At 38.1% G+C, this 15071-nt stretch overlaps 1 protein-coding gene across 2 annotated transcripts in view; it reads left to right on the forward strand.

Moving 5' to 3' along the window:
* RICTOR (RPTOR independent companion of MTOR complex 2) overlaps positions 1-15071 on the forward strand; it is a 75925-nt gene that overhangs the window by 55030 nt on the left and 5824 nt on the right. The window contains exons 27-36 of one of the 2 annotated variants that reach the window (XM_005527967.3): positions 1828-1915; positions 2667-2759; positions 3589-3695; positions 4338-4567; positions 5361-6393; positions 9855-10032; positions 11298-11382; positions 12643-12876; positions 13969-14121; positions 14840-14963. In XM_005527967.3, coding sequence (XP_005528024.2) covers positions 1828-1915; positions 2667-2759; positions 3589-3695; positions 4338-4567; positions 5361-6393; positions 9855-10032; positions 11298-11382; positions 12643-12876; positions 13969-14121; positions 14840-14963 — 2325 coding nt within the window. The remainder of the gene's footprint in view (positions 1-1827; positions 1916-2666; positions 2760-3588; positions 3696-4337; positions 4568-5360; positions 6394-9854; positions 10033-11297; positions 11383-12642; positions 12877-13968; positions 14122-14839; positions 14964-15071) is intronic. The other variant, XM_014256943.2, reaches the window with a different exon arrangement.

The following is a 15071-nucleotide window of genomic DNA, read 5'->3' on the forward strand; positions in this document are numbered from 1 at the left end:
CTGCTGATTGGAATCTAGTCAGTGTGTTCCAGTTTGCAGGAAGCACATAAGGGAAGAGCCAGAGAAGTACAGACCTATTAGTCTAACTTCAGTTCCTGGAATAATTATGTGGAATATTATACTGGGTATTGTTGAAAGGTGTTTGAAGAACAGTGCAGTCATCAGGCATAGTTAGCATGGCTCTACAAAGGGAAAGTTTTCTTTAACTAAGTTGTTAGCCTTCTGTGATAAGGTCATCCATCTGTTGGGTGGTGGATGTTGTTTTGCTGAATCTTGGCAAGATTTTTGATGCTGTCCTTCACAGCATCCTTCTGGAGAAATTGTCGAGTTGTGGGATGAGCAGGTTCAGGTATGGTGGGTGAAGCACTGGCTGAGGGACTGAACCCAAAGGGTTGTAGTGAATGGGGCAGCATCTGTCTGGTGACTGGTCACACCAGTGGTGTTCCTCAGGGCTCCATTCCAGGACCAGCTCTGTTCTGGGTATTTTTCCACCATCAGGATGCAGCAGGTAAATGCACCAGTAGCAAATTTGCTGATGATCCAGACTGGGAGGTGCTGTGGATTCTTTTGAGGGACAAGAGGTCTTTGCAGAGGGATTTAGACTGGTTGGGCCACTGGGCAGTCTTAAATGGGGTGAAATTTGACAAGTCCAGGTGTAGTATTCTGCACCTGGGATGAAGTAACACCAGGCACAGGGGTAAAGTGGGAGAGGAGTGGCTGGACAGCTGCAGAGGGAGGTGGGGCTGGCTGGTGCCAGGCTCAGTGTGGCTCAGTAGTGCCTGGGCAGCCCCGAGGACAAACCCCATCCCAGAGCACCGAGCATGAGGACAAACCCCATCCCAGAGCCCCGAGCACAAACCCCATCCGAGAGCCCCGAGCACAAACCCCATCCCAGAGCACCGAGCACAAACCCCATCCCAGAGCCCCGAGCACAAACCCCATCCCAGAGCCCCGAGCACAAACCCCATCCCACAGCACCGAGCACAAACCCCATCCCACAGCACCGAGCACAAACCCCATCCCAGAGCACCGAGCACAAACCCCATCCCAGAGCACCGAGCACAAACCCCAACCCAGAGCACTGAGCACAAGCCCCATCCCACAGCACTGAGCGTGGCACAACCGGCCCAGAGAGGGGATGGTCCCGCTGGGCTCAGCCTTGGGGCGGCCTCAGCCTGGGCCCTGCTGGGCCCTGCAGGTGGAAGAGGATGGGAAGGTCCTTCAGTGCATCCTGAAGAAGAAAACAAAGCTGGAACCTCCTGTGAGGAGCAGCTGAAGTCTTTGGGCTTGTCCACTTTGGAGAAAAGGCGGCTGAGGGGTGACCTCACTGCTCTCCGCAGCTTCATGAGGAGGGGAGAGACACAGGGAGGTGCTGAGCTGTTCTCCCTGGCCTCCAGGGGCAGGGTGCATGGGAATGGTTCAGAGCTGAAGCAGGGGAAGTTCAGACTGGATACTGGGAGGCATTTCCTTACCAAAAGGGTTGTGGGTGGTCAGATAGAACAGGAGTCCTGGAGATGTGGTTGATGCCCCAAATCTGTCAGTGTTCAAGAGGCATTTGGACAGTGTATAATAGCTGCCTTTAACTTTTGGTCAGGCCTGAAAGTGGTCTAGCAGTTGGATTAGATGATTGTTGTACATCATCTAATTGAACAGTTTTCATCAGCTATTGAAACAGTTCCTTTCTAAATTCCTCAAAATAACTCTGTTTGAAAAAAATCAAGGGTAGGTCATTGTATTACATTGCAGTTTGATTTATTTTAGAATAAATAAATCGGTATAAATAAATAATGTTGGGAAACCTACTATATATATTTCTCTTTCTGCCAGATTACAGCGACCACATGTCTACCTGCCAGTTCACCTTTATGGCCAACTGGTGCACCATAAAACAGGCTGCCATTTATTGGAGTCTCAGGTGAGGATAATAATCACTTATAACTTGAAATACTTCGAAGATCACAACATTTTGAAAAAAGATTTTAAAAGGGATGGCATTTAAATAGGCATTGCAGAAGAAATTGATTATGAGTCTTAAGTTGTGAAGGCAGTCTTTGCCATTTAATTTCATGTAAAATTCCTTCCTGACACTGAAATATCACCAAAATTCTTGCAACATTTTTCTTAAAATGTCTAGCAAAATCTTAGCATGGAAAGCCAATTCATAAATAGAAAAAATTGTTAGTCTCTGTGGATAGTATATTGACAGTTATACATGTGGTAAGACTATGCCTATGCTTTTAAGCATACAAAAATGGGGAGATGGGGGAATAAAATCTTCCTAATACCTTGAAAATCAAAGAACAAACCCTTAGCCATAATTGCTTAAATTAACTTTTAATGTGGGTCAGTAAAATGATTTAATGAATTGACAGTTCCCTTTGAAAAGTTTGAGAGAAAATGTATGTATTACAGTGTGTTAATTTGACTAATCATCTTTATAATATCTGAAATAAGTTCATGCAATTTGTGTTTTTATTATAATTTTCTTTTGCATCATCACTGCTGTTAATTTATGGTCATTATTCCATAATTACCACTGTTCTTCCTGTAGTGTATGATTTAAGTTACTGCTTTAACTTTTACTATAAATGCAAGAGGACCTGTTTAACTGAAGTCTCCTATTCATTTTCAACTTTCAACTTTTTTCCTCTGTTTTTCTCCTTCAGAGTATTGTTACAGATCTAAGTTATACTGTTCGTTCCCCGATGCTGGATAAGTGGGAAGGAATTAAGCAGCTGAAAGCAGCCCTTTGGGCCTTGGTTAGTAATATATTTACAAAGTTTTGGAGTTGTTTAGTTCTAACTGTTGAATCTTAAATAACTAACTAAAATTCTACAAAAATAAGAAATTTGTGTTTTTTTCAAAAAATGTGTGTTTTTTTCAATTTGGGATTTTTGTTCTTTAATTATACTTTCAGTTGAAAATGGGTCACTGCAACTGTTTCGTTCTGAGGTTTTTAACAGTCGCTTTGTCTTTTTTTTCTTTTTAATGAGAATAACACATTGCCATATAAATACTAGTATGGAACTGATAATTACAAATTAAAAGTTGCCATTGTCTGAGTTTAATATGTTTACTGTGGTTGTCCCTAATGTTTTTGCAAGGATGTTGGCTGCCAGTGTTGATCCATGTGGTCATGACATCCTGGTACTTAGGCAAAAGCCTAGCGTTGGTGTGTATCCAAGCTACACTCTGAAATGTGCTTCTTGTCTTCCCCAAAGTTAATTTTCTTACATTTGTCCAAGGTGACAATTACTGGAAGATAACTGTAGGTATATAACAAGATGCCTGTCTAAGAGAAATGTAAAATGAATAGATCATACTGCAGGCTATAGCAGAACTTGTAAATGTGAGGAATACATAGTAGTTCTAACTTAGAGTAGCTTTAGTTACTATACACAGTGTGCTGTGTGCTTTTTTGCATTAGCACAGCTAGGAAGTGCCAGAAAGGGTACTCAAATCTTTTAACTGCTTTGAGAAGATGTGGCTTCAAACTCTACTACCAACAACCAAAATTGTCAAAGCTTTACATCGATAGTGATGGAGATCACATTAAGATTAAAACTTTATTGACAAATTTCATTCCAGGGCAATATCGGATCATCGAATTGGGGTCTTAACTTGCTTCAAGAGGAGAATGTAATTCCTGATATAATGGCACTTGCTCAACATTGTGAGGTTCTGTCTGTTAGAGGGTATGTGTATCTGATTTATACATAAAACTTTCAGATGGTAGTTGCAATCAGTTTTCAAATAGCTATACCTGAATTACATGAATACAGATTTTTACTTTATTGGAAAACAGTTTATTAAAGTCACTGATGATTGAGTATCAATCTTGGTTCTATGCAGCTGCAGAACTGTGTAGGAAGTCTGAGAGGACATGCAGTAAACAAATGACATCTATGAAAATAGGTAGATGCTACTTTTGTCCTGTTCCATGAAACAAAATACTTGCTGATAATACCTCTGTGAGAATTTATTATTCCATCTTTTTTATAAAACATCTTTTTAAGATATTTAAAAGCATAAGTAGATGGTATTTTGTCTAATATTGTTACTACATTAATGTTTGGCCTTTTTTTCGAGAGATACTTTTCTACTTTATGTGATCAGGCTCTTGTGCTAATTTTTATTTCTTAATAGTATCTTGTTCTCAGATATATTAATGAATTTCTTAAGCTTACATTGGTTTTCAAATAAAAATTTACAGTATACTCTTTGCCAGTTTCGTGAAGTTTCTCCTGAATTTCTTTGAAACTGTTTCCTTTCAAATGTGAAGTAAGTTGGGTTAAAGTAGGTGCTATTATTGTTGCTCTTTTTTTCATTAAATACAGAACCTGTGTATACGTGCTTGGTCTAATAGCCAAAACTAAACAAGGATGTGACATTTTGAAGCATCACAACTGGGATGCAGTAAGACACAGTCGTAGACAGCCTTGGCCAGTGGTCCCTGATGACATGGAGCAGCTGTGCAATGAACTTTCTTCTATACCCAGCACTCTTAGCTTGAATTCTGAGTCTACCAGTTCTAGGCACAACAGTGAAAGCGAATCTGCTCCGTCAAGTAAGTAACCAGAACACCAAAACAACCAAACAGGAGGAAAATGAACAAGCAAACTAAAAATAAACCTGCCAAGTGCCCAACCCACCACAAAAAGTGTTTTGGTGTTCTTACCAGCCTTTTGGCAGACCAATGGTGTCAAGATGGTCTTGGACTAAAACAGTACAAGCAATAGGACAGTTATGTCCATTCAGAGAGATGCAGACAAGTCAGAGGGAGCAAAACAGTGTCTTAGCTTTGCATTTGATGTAGAAGAATAATTTTCATACTTTCATATGAGGGTACGGTACTAATTTTTATATTGAGTTACGGCAGTTTGCTGCAACATGCAAACCACCATGCTTTGGATATTAAGTTATACTTGGTTGTCCATAAAGGAATATTCTAGCAAATATGTTCCCTGGGTGTACACACGCAGGCAAAATTTTGCTCTATTTAAATAGTGTATTTACCTAATGCACCATATTTTTTCTATGGATATTTGCAATTTAAATTAAGAAATATACTACATTTAGGTATCATTAAAGGGGATCTTAGGTTCTAATCATAGTAGCTAGATGTTTGCACTGAAACATTATAGTGTAGCTTTTCTTTTGAAGCAATGAGATCTTCAGCTCAGTTTCTCCTCAAGGTAGCTAATTTGCACCAAGTTCTGCAGAAAAAAAAAGAATTCAAGTTGCAGTAAATTTCATAGGCACGCACTTGGACTTCTATAGAATGGCTTCCTATTTTGCAACATAGTTTGTAGACTTGAAGAAATGCCTATTTGGTGTGACAAAGTCTCATATAATTTCAGGTATGTTCATCATGGAAGATGACCGTTTTGGTAGTACTTCGACCAGTACTTTCTTCCTAGATATTACTGAAGATGCAGAACAAATATTTTATGACAGACCTGGACCTTCAAAGGACAAAGACCGTAGTCCTTTCCCTTTTTTTTCATCTAGTAGACTTGTAAAAAATCGCATTCTAAACTCTCTTACTCTGCCTAATAAAAAACACAGAAGTAGCAGTGATCCAAAAGGAGGAAAGCTGGCATCATCTGACAGTAAATCAGGCCTGAGGCGAAATCGTACAGTAACAGAACCTAGTGGTAGCATAGACTTTCCTGCTGGGGAAGAATTGAACCCTGTTTTCAGAGTTCCAAAAATCCAGACTTTACGATTAGAAACTTCTTTTGTTGGAAGTAAGCATGTGGAAGATACTGATTGTACTCAGAGTATTGGAGAAAATGATCTGAAGCTGCCAAAAGGTCTTGGAAATGAAATTCATCGGGAAAACACAAGCAAAGAAAGGCTAATAGGAGGAGATGGTACTACACAAACGCATTTCAAGAGTCGTAGCTTAAGTTTTAACACGGATACCACAACAAGTGGCATAAGTTCAATGAGCTCTAGTCCTTCAAGGGAGACTGTAGGTGTGGACACTACAAATGTAGATACTGACTGTGGAAGTTTGAGTACTGTCATAAGCACAAAAACAGTTAAACCGAGTCACTGTTCAACACCACAGTCTAACCACCTGCCTCTCTCAAAATCCAACTCTGTATCCCTAGTTCCACCAGGCTCTTCTCATACCCTACCTAGAAGAGCCCAGTCTCTTAAAGCTCCTTCTCTTGCTACGATAAAAAGTCTTGCTGACTATAACTTCAGCTACACAAGTTCTCGAGATGCATTTGGCTATGCTACACTAAAGCGCCTGCAGCAGCAGAGGATGCATCCCTCACTGTCTCACTCAGAAGCTCTGGCATCTCCAGCAAAGGACGTGCTGTTTACTGACACTATCACCATGAAGTCTGGCAGCCTGGATTCTCGACTAACCCCAAGCCGGTAAGAAATTACTATGTGCTTATTTCTTACTTCAGTGCTGTAAGAAAACTTAAACATCTTCCTGATATTTTTTTTTTTGATCCGCACCTAAAAGGGATAGTTGTTGCAAGATGATTCATCACTGAAAGCAGTACTGGTATGAAGTGAGTAACAGAAAGATAATTCTCAACTTTGTAAGTGCTGTCAGAGAAGCTCAGCTTTCATAGCTGTGCTCAACCCTTTATAATGCTGTTGGTAACAAAAGAAAAAGCTTCCTTTTATCACATTTGCTTCCTGTTTTAACTTTTATAGTATAAAAAATGCAGTTGCTCTGCTAACATTATTAAAGTTCCAAACACTGAATTGCCCATGAAGTCAGAGCTATATTTCAGAGGAGAATTTTCTTGATGTCACGTGGGGAGGTTTTAGGACTGGGCCTTCTGCCAATATGCTATATTTGTGTTCACTGTGCCACTGAGGCCAGCGATGACATACTGGTACCACTGATAGGAATGTCAGTTTGGCTTCTGAGCTACAGCAGATGAAAGATTTTACTCATAGCATTTATTTTTAGATGGCAGTGTCACCTCTTTATTTTTGAGCAATATTAGATGTTCTGAAGACTAATTACATAGTTACGTAAGACGTCTAGCTCTTGACATTGACATTGTTCCCAGCTGCAACAGTCACTGTTTAATAACCTTCCCTTGAAAGCTCTTGTATTAGATTTTGCCTTCACATCATCTTTTAGCTAGTGCATTGGATTTTCACATTACTGTTGAAATGGAAAAGGCACTTTTTATCTCTGTTCTTACCTTATCATCTCTTGAATGAGAAGGGGGAGATGCTACCAGTACCTGAGTCATCTGCCTACTGCAGAAAAAGCAAGTGCTCAGTCCTTGAGCTGCCCTCCTCATACCCAGTTGAGTGTGTTTGTCCTGATTGAAAGAAAGATCCATTTGTTGGTATTTTCACATCATTTTGGACAGATGCCTTGAAAGATGCCTTTGTTCTAGAGCTAGACTGAATATGTCGGTTAGACTCAAGGATGATTTAGTAGTTTGCCCATGCTATCCTGGAAGTTGGAAGTGCCATTCATGTCACTGCTCTGTGCTAGTGCAGGAACAAATGTCATTTCAGTGGTAGTACAGGTTCTGTAATGGCTGTAAGTAATTTTTTACCATTCCTTGCAGTCATGCCCTTAATGTGCAGAGCAGCCTTGCTGCAGTGGACTTTGATCCTGCACGCAATGTCATACTGACTATTCCTGGTGCTTAGTTGTTAAAGTTCTCTTGTGTCAGCGGATAGAGTCAAGGATTTGAGCTGACCTGCTTAACACTGAACTGAAATGTCTGGAGTATCTTTGAGAAGGTTAAATAATTGCAGACATACATACTCAAAGAGAGATTCAGATTGTGTTAGTTGCTAATTTAATTGATTGGATTGACTGCAATGTAACTAGCACATGTGTTCTTGCTGGTTATGCTGTGTCCCCACTGAAAAATTACGGTACTGATAATTTCAGATTGTATTTACTAATAAATTCATAGTACATTTATTGGTCCAGCTAAAACTGTGCTTAGCTGCTTTTTAAAAATAAACTAGAAATAAAACTTCTGTTCTTTTTGACCCAAATAAATTCTTCTGACAGTCTTCAGAAATCTTATTGACGGTTTATTGACAGATTCATGTGTTAGTAGCAACTAAGTCATAGAGTTACTTTTGCAATGTTTTAGTTGATCTTTTTATTCAGAAGGTTAAAAAACCTTTTTCTTTGCATAGATTTTGTGAGAATAAATTTGTCACGTTTGTCTTTAAAGACCAACCAGAAATACTGATGTGCGTATCTTGGATCCTGATGGATCCATGGTGGCTCTCACCCTATCGCCTGCAGACATTCTTAATGATAAACACTTGGTGGTGGTTATCATTACTAATGCTGTATCTGTTAGCTTTACTAGGAAAAGCAGGGACAAAAGTTTGGGACTAATACTTCTACCTTTAATTTATGTTGAGGGTAATTGTAGAATGTTTTATTACTAAATATTTAATGCACTTGGTAACTTCTTGAGTTTAATGATTACACAATTTCTTAGGCTGGAAAAGACCCTTAAGATTGAGTCCAGCTATTAACACAACATGCCCAAGTCCTCCACTATACCATGTCCTTAAGTGTGATATTTGTACGTCTTATAAATGTCTTCAGTGATGGTGATTCAACTACTTCCCTGGGCAGACTGTCCCAATGCTTGACAACCCTTTCAGTGAAGAAGTTTTTCTTAATATCCAATCTAAACCTTCTCTGGTACAACTTGAGGTCTTTCACCTCTTTTTTTGAAGTATGGCTTGACTTCTGTTGTGAGTCCACTGCTACTGTTGCTGGCATTGGTCAGAATTACCAACAAGAAAACTGTTACCTTCTCAGTTGTATTTTGTGCATTTCCATTGCATAATATTTTCTTGAACCTTCCATGGTCAAACTTCGATAATTTATTTTATTTCAATATAAATCCCATCTGTAGGGATAAGAGGACACTTTATTGCCCATCTAAAATAAGAAATTCATAGAAAACTTCTTCCAAGGCAAAAAGTCAAAAAATAAAATGCTCACTTCACCCTCCAATGTGTCATAATTTACAATAAAAAATTCACTGTTCCTGAGGTGTGTCTTTTTATTAGGAAGCTTTAATCCAGTGCATATAGGCCTACATCTACAGTCTACATTGATTATCAGAAAACATTTTTAGGATTTTTTTGTTTGATAAGAAGTAAAATAATAGATGGCCCAATGTGAAATTTCCATCATCAGGTATCTGGTCAGCACTGAGGACTTGTTTTCCAGCTTCTTCTCTCCTGTCTTATTTTTCCATCCTAGTTCTTTCTTTGTTCTTCAGGCAGTTTGTCACAGTCAGTTCTGCTTGCTGTGCAGCAGGTTTAAGTTTGTTCTTCGTGCACTCATGTTGAGCACATACTTCCTCCATGCTTGGATGACCTCCTGGGTGGCTCCTTTGGAGTATGAGACAAAGAATGTTCTTGTGTGTATCACTGGTAGGCTCAAGGTGTCCCTTTGCAGGGATGTGCCTGCTCAGCCCAGAGCTTGTGAATATCCAGGAAATATACATTCAGCATATTTCAAAATTAGGTAGTAAGGAGTTTAGAAGCCCAAATCTTTACTGGCTGTGTCTGGGCTGTAAATATTCAAAGCTAGAGTGCTGAAGAAAATGCATGGTTTTGCAGGATGGGCAGGATTTCCTGTACCAAGAATTATAAAGAAGAAATTTTTACTCCATGAACTCCTAAACCATGGGAAACAATATGAGGCAGTAAAAACACTGAGCCTATAGCTATAATTTGTCCTAACAAGCTCAGAGATCTGCAGTGGGAAGATGAAGATTGTGTTTGTGTCAGCAGTCCTTCTTACTTTTAATGTGCCAGAATGAGAGGGTAACTGCAATTGTGATTTATTTGTTTCACTGTTACAGGTTCATGAAAGCTTTAAGTTACGCTTCGTTAGATAAAGAAGATTTATTAAGTCCTATTAACCAAAACACACTTCAGCGTTCCTCCTCTGTTCGCTCCATGGTTTCTAACGCCACTTATGGTAGCTCTGATGATTACATTGGCCTTGCTCTCCCGGTGGATATCAACGAAATATTTCAGGTGTGTATGTGTTAACTGATTTGGTTCATTTTCATGCTGAAAGGCAGTCAGCTGTAGTATTTTCATGAGAATAAATTAGATCTAGAGAAATGAGGAAAAATTATGTACTTTAAATAAATGCATTTCGGAGAACTAGAGTTTCCTTTCTAACTGTTCTTCTAACCTTGTTAACACAAGATCACTAGGTTGGTTTGTGTTAAAGGCAAATAATGGCAAAGACTGTGTCAGAGGAGTGTCAAGCAGTGGTGACAAATTTGCTGCCATAAAATTTTTAGTTGACATCTGGCTTTTATGTTAAAATTGGCATAGTCTGTGCACATTCGTTAATTCTGCTTTAGCCAACCAATAATTGACATGTTCATCAGTCACCTTTAAATTGCGTGCATAATCACACAGTTAACTCTGTGCTACCATGATCTGTATTAAATAATGATTATTTTTATATATATCTTTATAGAATTAAATTATATTGTCTTAGTGTTGAAGATACATATATTTAAGTTAGAACAGATTACTTTCAGTGCCTCAGCAAATCCCTTCATCTTTCTACTTGGTAGAAACACATTTCTGTTTAATAAACTGCTGCATCATAGGGTTTCGTATTCTGTTACTTTTCAAAACCAGGGTGTAGTCTACGTCAAAGTAGGCTTCTTTATCTTTATGTTCCTTAGTCTTTGCATTTAAAATCTAAATAAATTATTTACTTATTTCTTAATAATGTCAAAAAATTGCTAAACACAGAGCAAAATCATGTTGAATTTGCTTCTGTTTTTCCTTTGTGAAATGACTACTTTTTCTTTCTCCTTCACAGTCTTTTTGGCATAGTTGTTACCTCATTTAGTCTCTCAGATATTTTTGCAGTTGAGACATGCCTCAGCTTTACGTCCTTACAGGCAGCATTTTAGATGTCCTGGTTGCTTTTGTACTACATTCCCAAGATCTCCAGTGCTGTAGCATGATCATGGACAGATTATGAATGGCCACTGTGGGTCACTGGTTTCCTTACAGCCTGTCACCACCATTTTAACGTTTGCTAACTTTTCATGAACCTTTGTTAATAAATGTTCATTCACAAATGTATATTTTTCTCATTTGTCTTTTCTTTAGTACACAGGAGTTCCTGCTTAATTTCTTTCTCTCATGATATATTTTTCCTGAAGTAAAAGATAGGCAACACTTTATTTCCTCATATCGAAAAATCCATTTTTTTTTCTCGTGTTTGATTATCACCTCTGTTAATTTTAATTTTTGTTTGGGTATTCCAGGTAAAGGAAACTCCATATTTCCAGAAGAAAACTACACCTCCATTTGATGAACATGGATCTAGGGTCTTTACATCTGATACAGGAGGTACTGGTTTTATTCCTCTCCTGTAGCTCTCTGTGTATTTGTATATTGAGTGGGTTGTTGATTTATTTGTTAATTTTTCTTTACAGAAAACATAATTTTAGCTGTTAAGCTTTGAGGACTGTATTCTGGCATCAGGATAGTAGGGCATTAATTCCCTGTTTTATTTAGTTTGAGCTAATGTGTTGCTTCAAAGTTTGGTCCTGCTCTAAAAAGTGAAGGAGGAAAGCCTGCATATCTCTGATAACGTGAGCTAATACTTCTCCAAGTCTGGTAGTGATGCTGTATTACAGGAAGTAACAAAATTTAAGTTTAGAAAAATATGAATCCCTCGTGTTGAACTATTTCCCTTTGATTACATGTTCATTTATAGGAACTTACTATGGTGTTAGATATGTAATTCAGAAAGTAAATTGTCTTTCTGTGATGCATCCATGACAATTGATCAGTGAAGGTGATGGGACAAGAGAATTTCAAGTCCTCTAATGCCTGGCTTGCTCTGGAATGTATCTTCTATTTACTCCAGAGAAGTAAGAGGTCTGTAGGGTCTTAGTATGTGTCTTTTCAACTGAAAAAAAGGCTTGACACTGTTTTTTTTAATCATTTATTAGGATAGCTGTTTTGGGTTTTTTCCCCTTTCGTATTAATATTGTACGCAAAGATGATTTTGCTGGAAGTGTGTTTCTGTAATTTGCAAAGTTTCAGTGTAAAGCAACTCTTGTTCAAAATTATATTTGTTTGTTTTTTCTACCCAGGGAAGAGCATGTCACTAAAGTGTCTTCTGCTTGTTTCTGCATTGCTGAGTCTAGTTTCTTCCTGTCACGGCCACTAAGTTACAGTTCTTTAAATTGTGTTTATTTTTGCATTTGTGCATGTGTAATTTCAACATCTGGTATATTGTTGTATTAATCTCGTTTGACACTATAAAAATTGGTAATGTATTGGTGTTACGTGGGTATTAGTAATGTTGACACCATGTCAGGATTTACCACTTACCTTCTTACAATGTGTATACTTAAGAGATTGAATTCTGTCCTTTGCAATGTTTTGTTATGTATAATAAGCTGGGACTAAAACTTTGTTTCTTTCTCAAATGCTAACAATCTTGAGAGTTTAACCACTCAGGAAAAAAAAACAACTATAGTTCTTCACATGCACTCCATCCCCAGCTTTAAAAGGCTTGAAAGTGGAAATTAATTGAAAGAGTTAGAGTTGGTTACTTGGTTTTGTTGGGGTTTTTTGATAACTGAATCTTACCTACAGGTCTTCCATCAGGTGCGAGTGATGTTGTCAAAAGCCCTTTTCAGATGCTCCGCCAGCAGATCAGTCTCACAGAAATCATGAATACCAGCCGTTCAGATGCCTGTCAGTTCTTAGAAGGTACAGAGGACACAGGGCTCCAGGAGCACACAGATGAGAACTGTCTTTACTGTGTCTGCATTCAGATTCTGGGTTATCAGCCTAACACCAAAGTGAGCTCTTCCTATAATCGTACAGGTTAGTGTTCCTTGTGGAGAAGTGTGATAAAGAAACTGAGTGAACATATGGGCTTTTGTTCATCTTTAAATAATCTGGAAGGTTTTTTGTTTAACTGGCTATTGACCTTAAAATTATTTCTCTAATAAGCTCATTGTGCAGCCAGTGGTATTGGTATGGTCATTTCCAGCTTTTCACATTTTAGTGTTAGTAGGAGTAGGTGCCTGCATGTTTCTTTTAATGTTCTTAAGAGCATGTGAAAATTAAAGATTTGAAACCTTATTTAATACTTAAAATGCATGTCCTGAAAACCGACACTCGCTGTTCAACTAATGAATAGTCTGACATCAAATCAAGTCTGTGCCATAAAACACAACAAAGGAGATCTGTGGAGTCTGTTGAAGCTGAGCTGTAATTTCTGGGATTTAGTCATCTTCCCTAATATTTTGAGATTCAGATGAGATTCGGAGTTATTTTTTCTGACCTTCTCTACAGAGCTTACAGTTGCATGTCTTTTGTCTATTCCTGTGATAATCCAGTATTGAATGCTTGGTAGGAATCCTCACTGTTTGACAACACTGTTAGACATTTATTAGTAGCAATGTTGGCAAAGGGGGTGATACACAAATGAGAGGAATGGCTCAGAGAGCTGAGCTGGAGCTTGAGTTCAATAGCAAGAAGGGGTGACAAATGAAATCCCAGCTATAGTTACAGGTGCAGCAGAACCTGGCTCTTGCCAGAGCCCTTCCTGCAAGCAGCTATGACAGTTGTGTGAACAAAAAGATGTCTGCACATGCAAGAGCATCTCTATTGTTCTACATAAAACAGAGCATGGATACATCAGTAACATTACTATTTGTGATGGCTTAGGCTTCCATCAGTGTCTGGAAAAGACTCCACTCATGTGTTTTAAGATTTTTTTTTAAAAATCAATTTTGGAAGAGTTTGAGTATGATTTGTCCAGAATCCACCATCTAGTTGTGAGCTGATTTTATGCCGAGTACTTAGTGCATCAGTGTTATTATGCATGCTGGCCATTGTTGAAAAATAATGAAAGCATGTGAATTGAGGAAAAGTGTGAATAATAAAGGTACAACATCTTGTTTATGTCAGATTTTTCAGACATTCCGTATACTGACTGGTGTGGGCAGACCATTCACAATCACTTAGATGTGCATTCCTCCAAATTTTCTGGAATTTCAGGCTGTAGTGATGCAGTATCCCATGGTTCAGCCAGCAGCACCAAGAGTACAGAGCTTGTATTAGGTAAGTTTGAAGGCATTACAATTATTGGAGACTGTCACTAATAAAGTATATTTTAGGCAGTGTGAAAAAATTATATTTCACTTATGTACACTGCAGAGAATTAACGTTCTTTATTAGACAAAATATAAACACAAATGTAAGTAAAAACATCATCTCCAGGTGGGAGAGTACTGTTCTAAACTCTTCTCCCTCTGTTGTTATACAACATTTTTGCAGATTATTCAATACTTGACATTACAAGCAAATCGATTGCCTTTTTTTTCTACAGATGTTAATTTATAAAGAAGTCTAAGAATTACTAAATTACTGTAAAGAGAGACTTCTTTTATATACTTATGTATTGTACTTTGAATTTCAGTGGTTTTTATGAAGTAGCTGCCTTTTAAATTCTCCATTATCTGGTAGAAGCTCATTCAGTTTGCAACATGGTTTAGTGGTAACAATACTACTGTAACTTTATATTGCAGGTTTTTATTTTAAATGGTAGAAATGGTAGAAATATTTTTGAATACTCTTGAAAAGGTAAACTCTTTAAATTCCTGAAAATAGTGGTGTTCTAATGTCTAATTTCAGTAGAAATACTTTCAAAAGCTCAGAATACATATATAAATATGTAGGTTTGTGTGTGTATGGAATGCATAAACAGACTTACGGTATAAGATTAGCTGATATAAAGACAATTCTGTTTAAATTCACGCTGTTTTATTTGTTTTTCCAGGAGTAAAGTCAATCCCAGATGACACACCAGTGTGCAGGATACTTCTGCGGAAAGAGGTCTTACGTTTAGTTATCAATTTGAGCAGTTCAGTAGGAACTAAGGGCCATGAAACTGGACTTCTGACGTAAGTTCAGTACATTACAGATACTTTAGCAACACTTAATCATAAGTATTCTCTTAAGGTCTCAGGACAGTGAATAATCTCACTTCTCAAAAGTTGTCAGGCAGATAT

The sequence above is a fragment of the Pseudopodoces humilis genome, chromosome 4 (genome assembly GCF_049639895.1).
Source record: "Pseudopodoces humilis isolate 2021_Gansu_Grassland_sample_001 chromosome 4, ASM4963989v1, whole genome shotgun sequence".
NCBI classification, from domain to species: Eukaryota; Metazoa; Chordata; class Aves; order Passeriformes; family Paridae; genus Pseudopodoces; species Pseudopodoces humilis.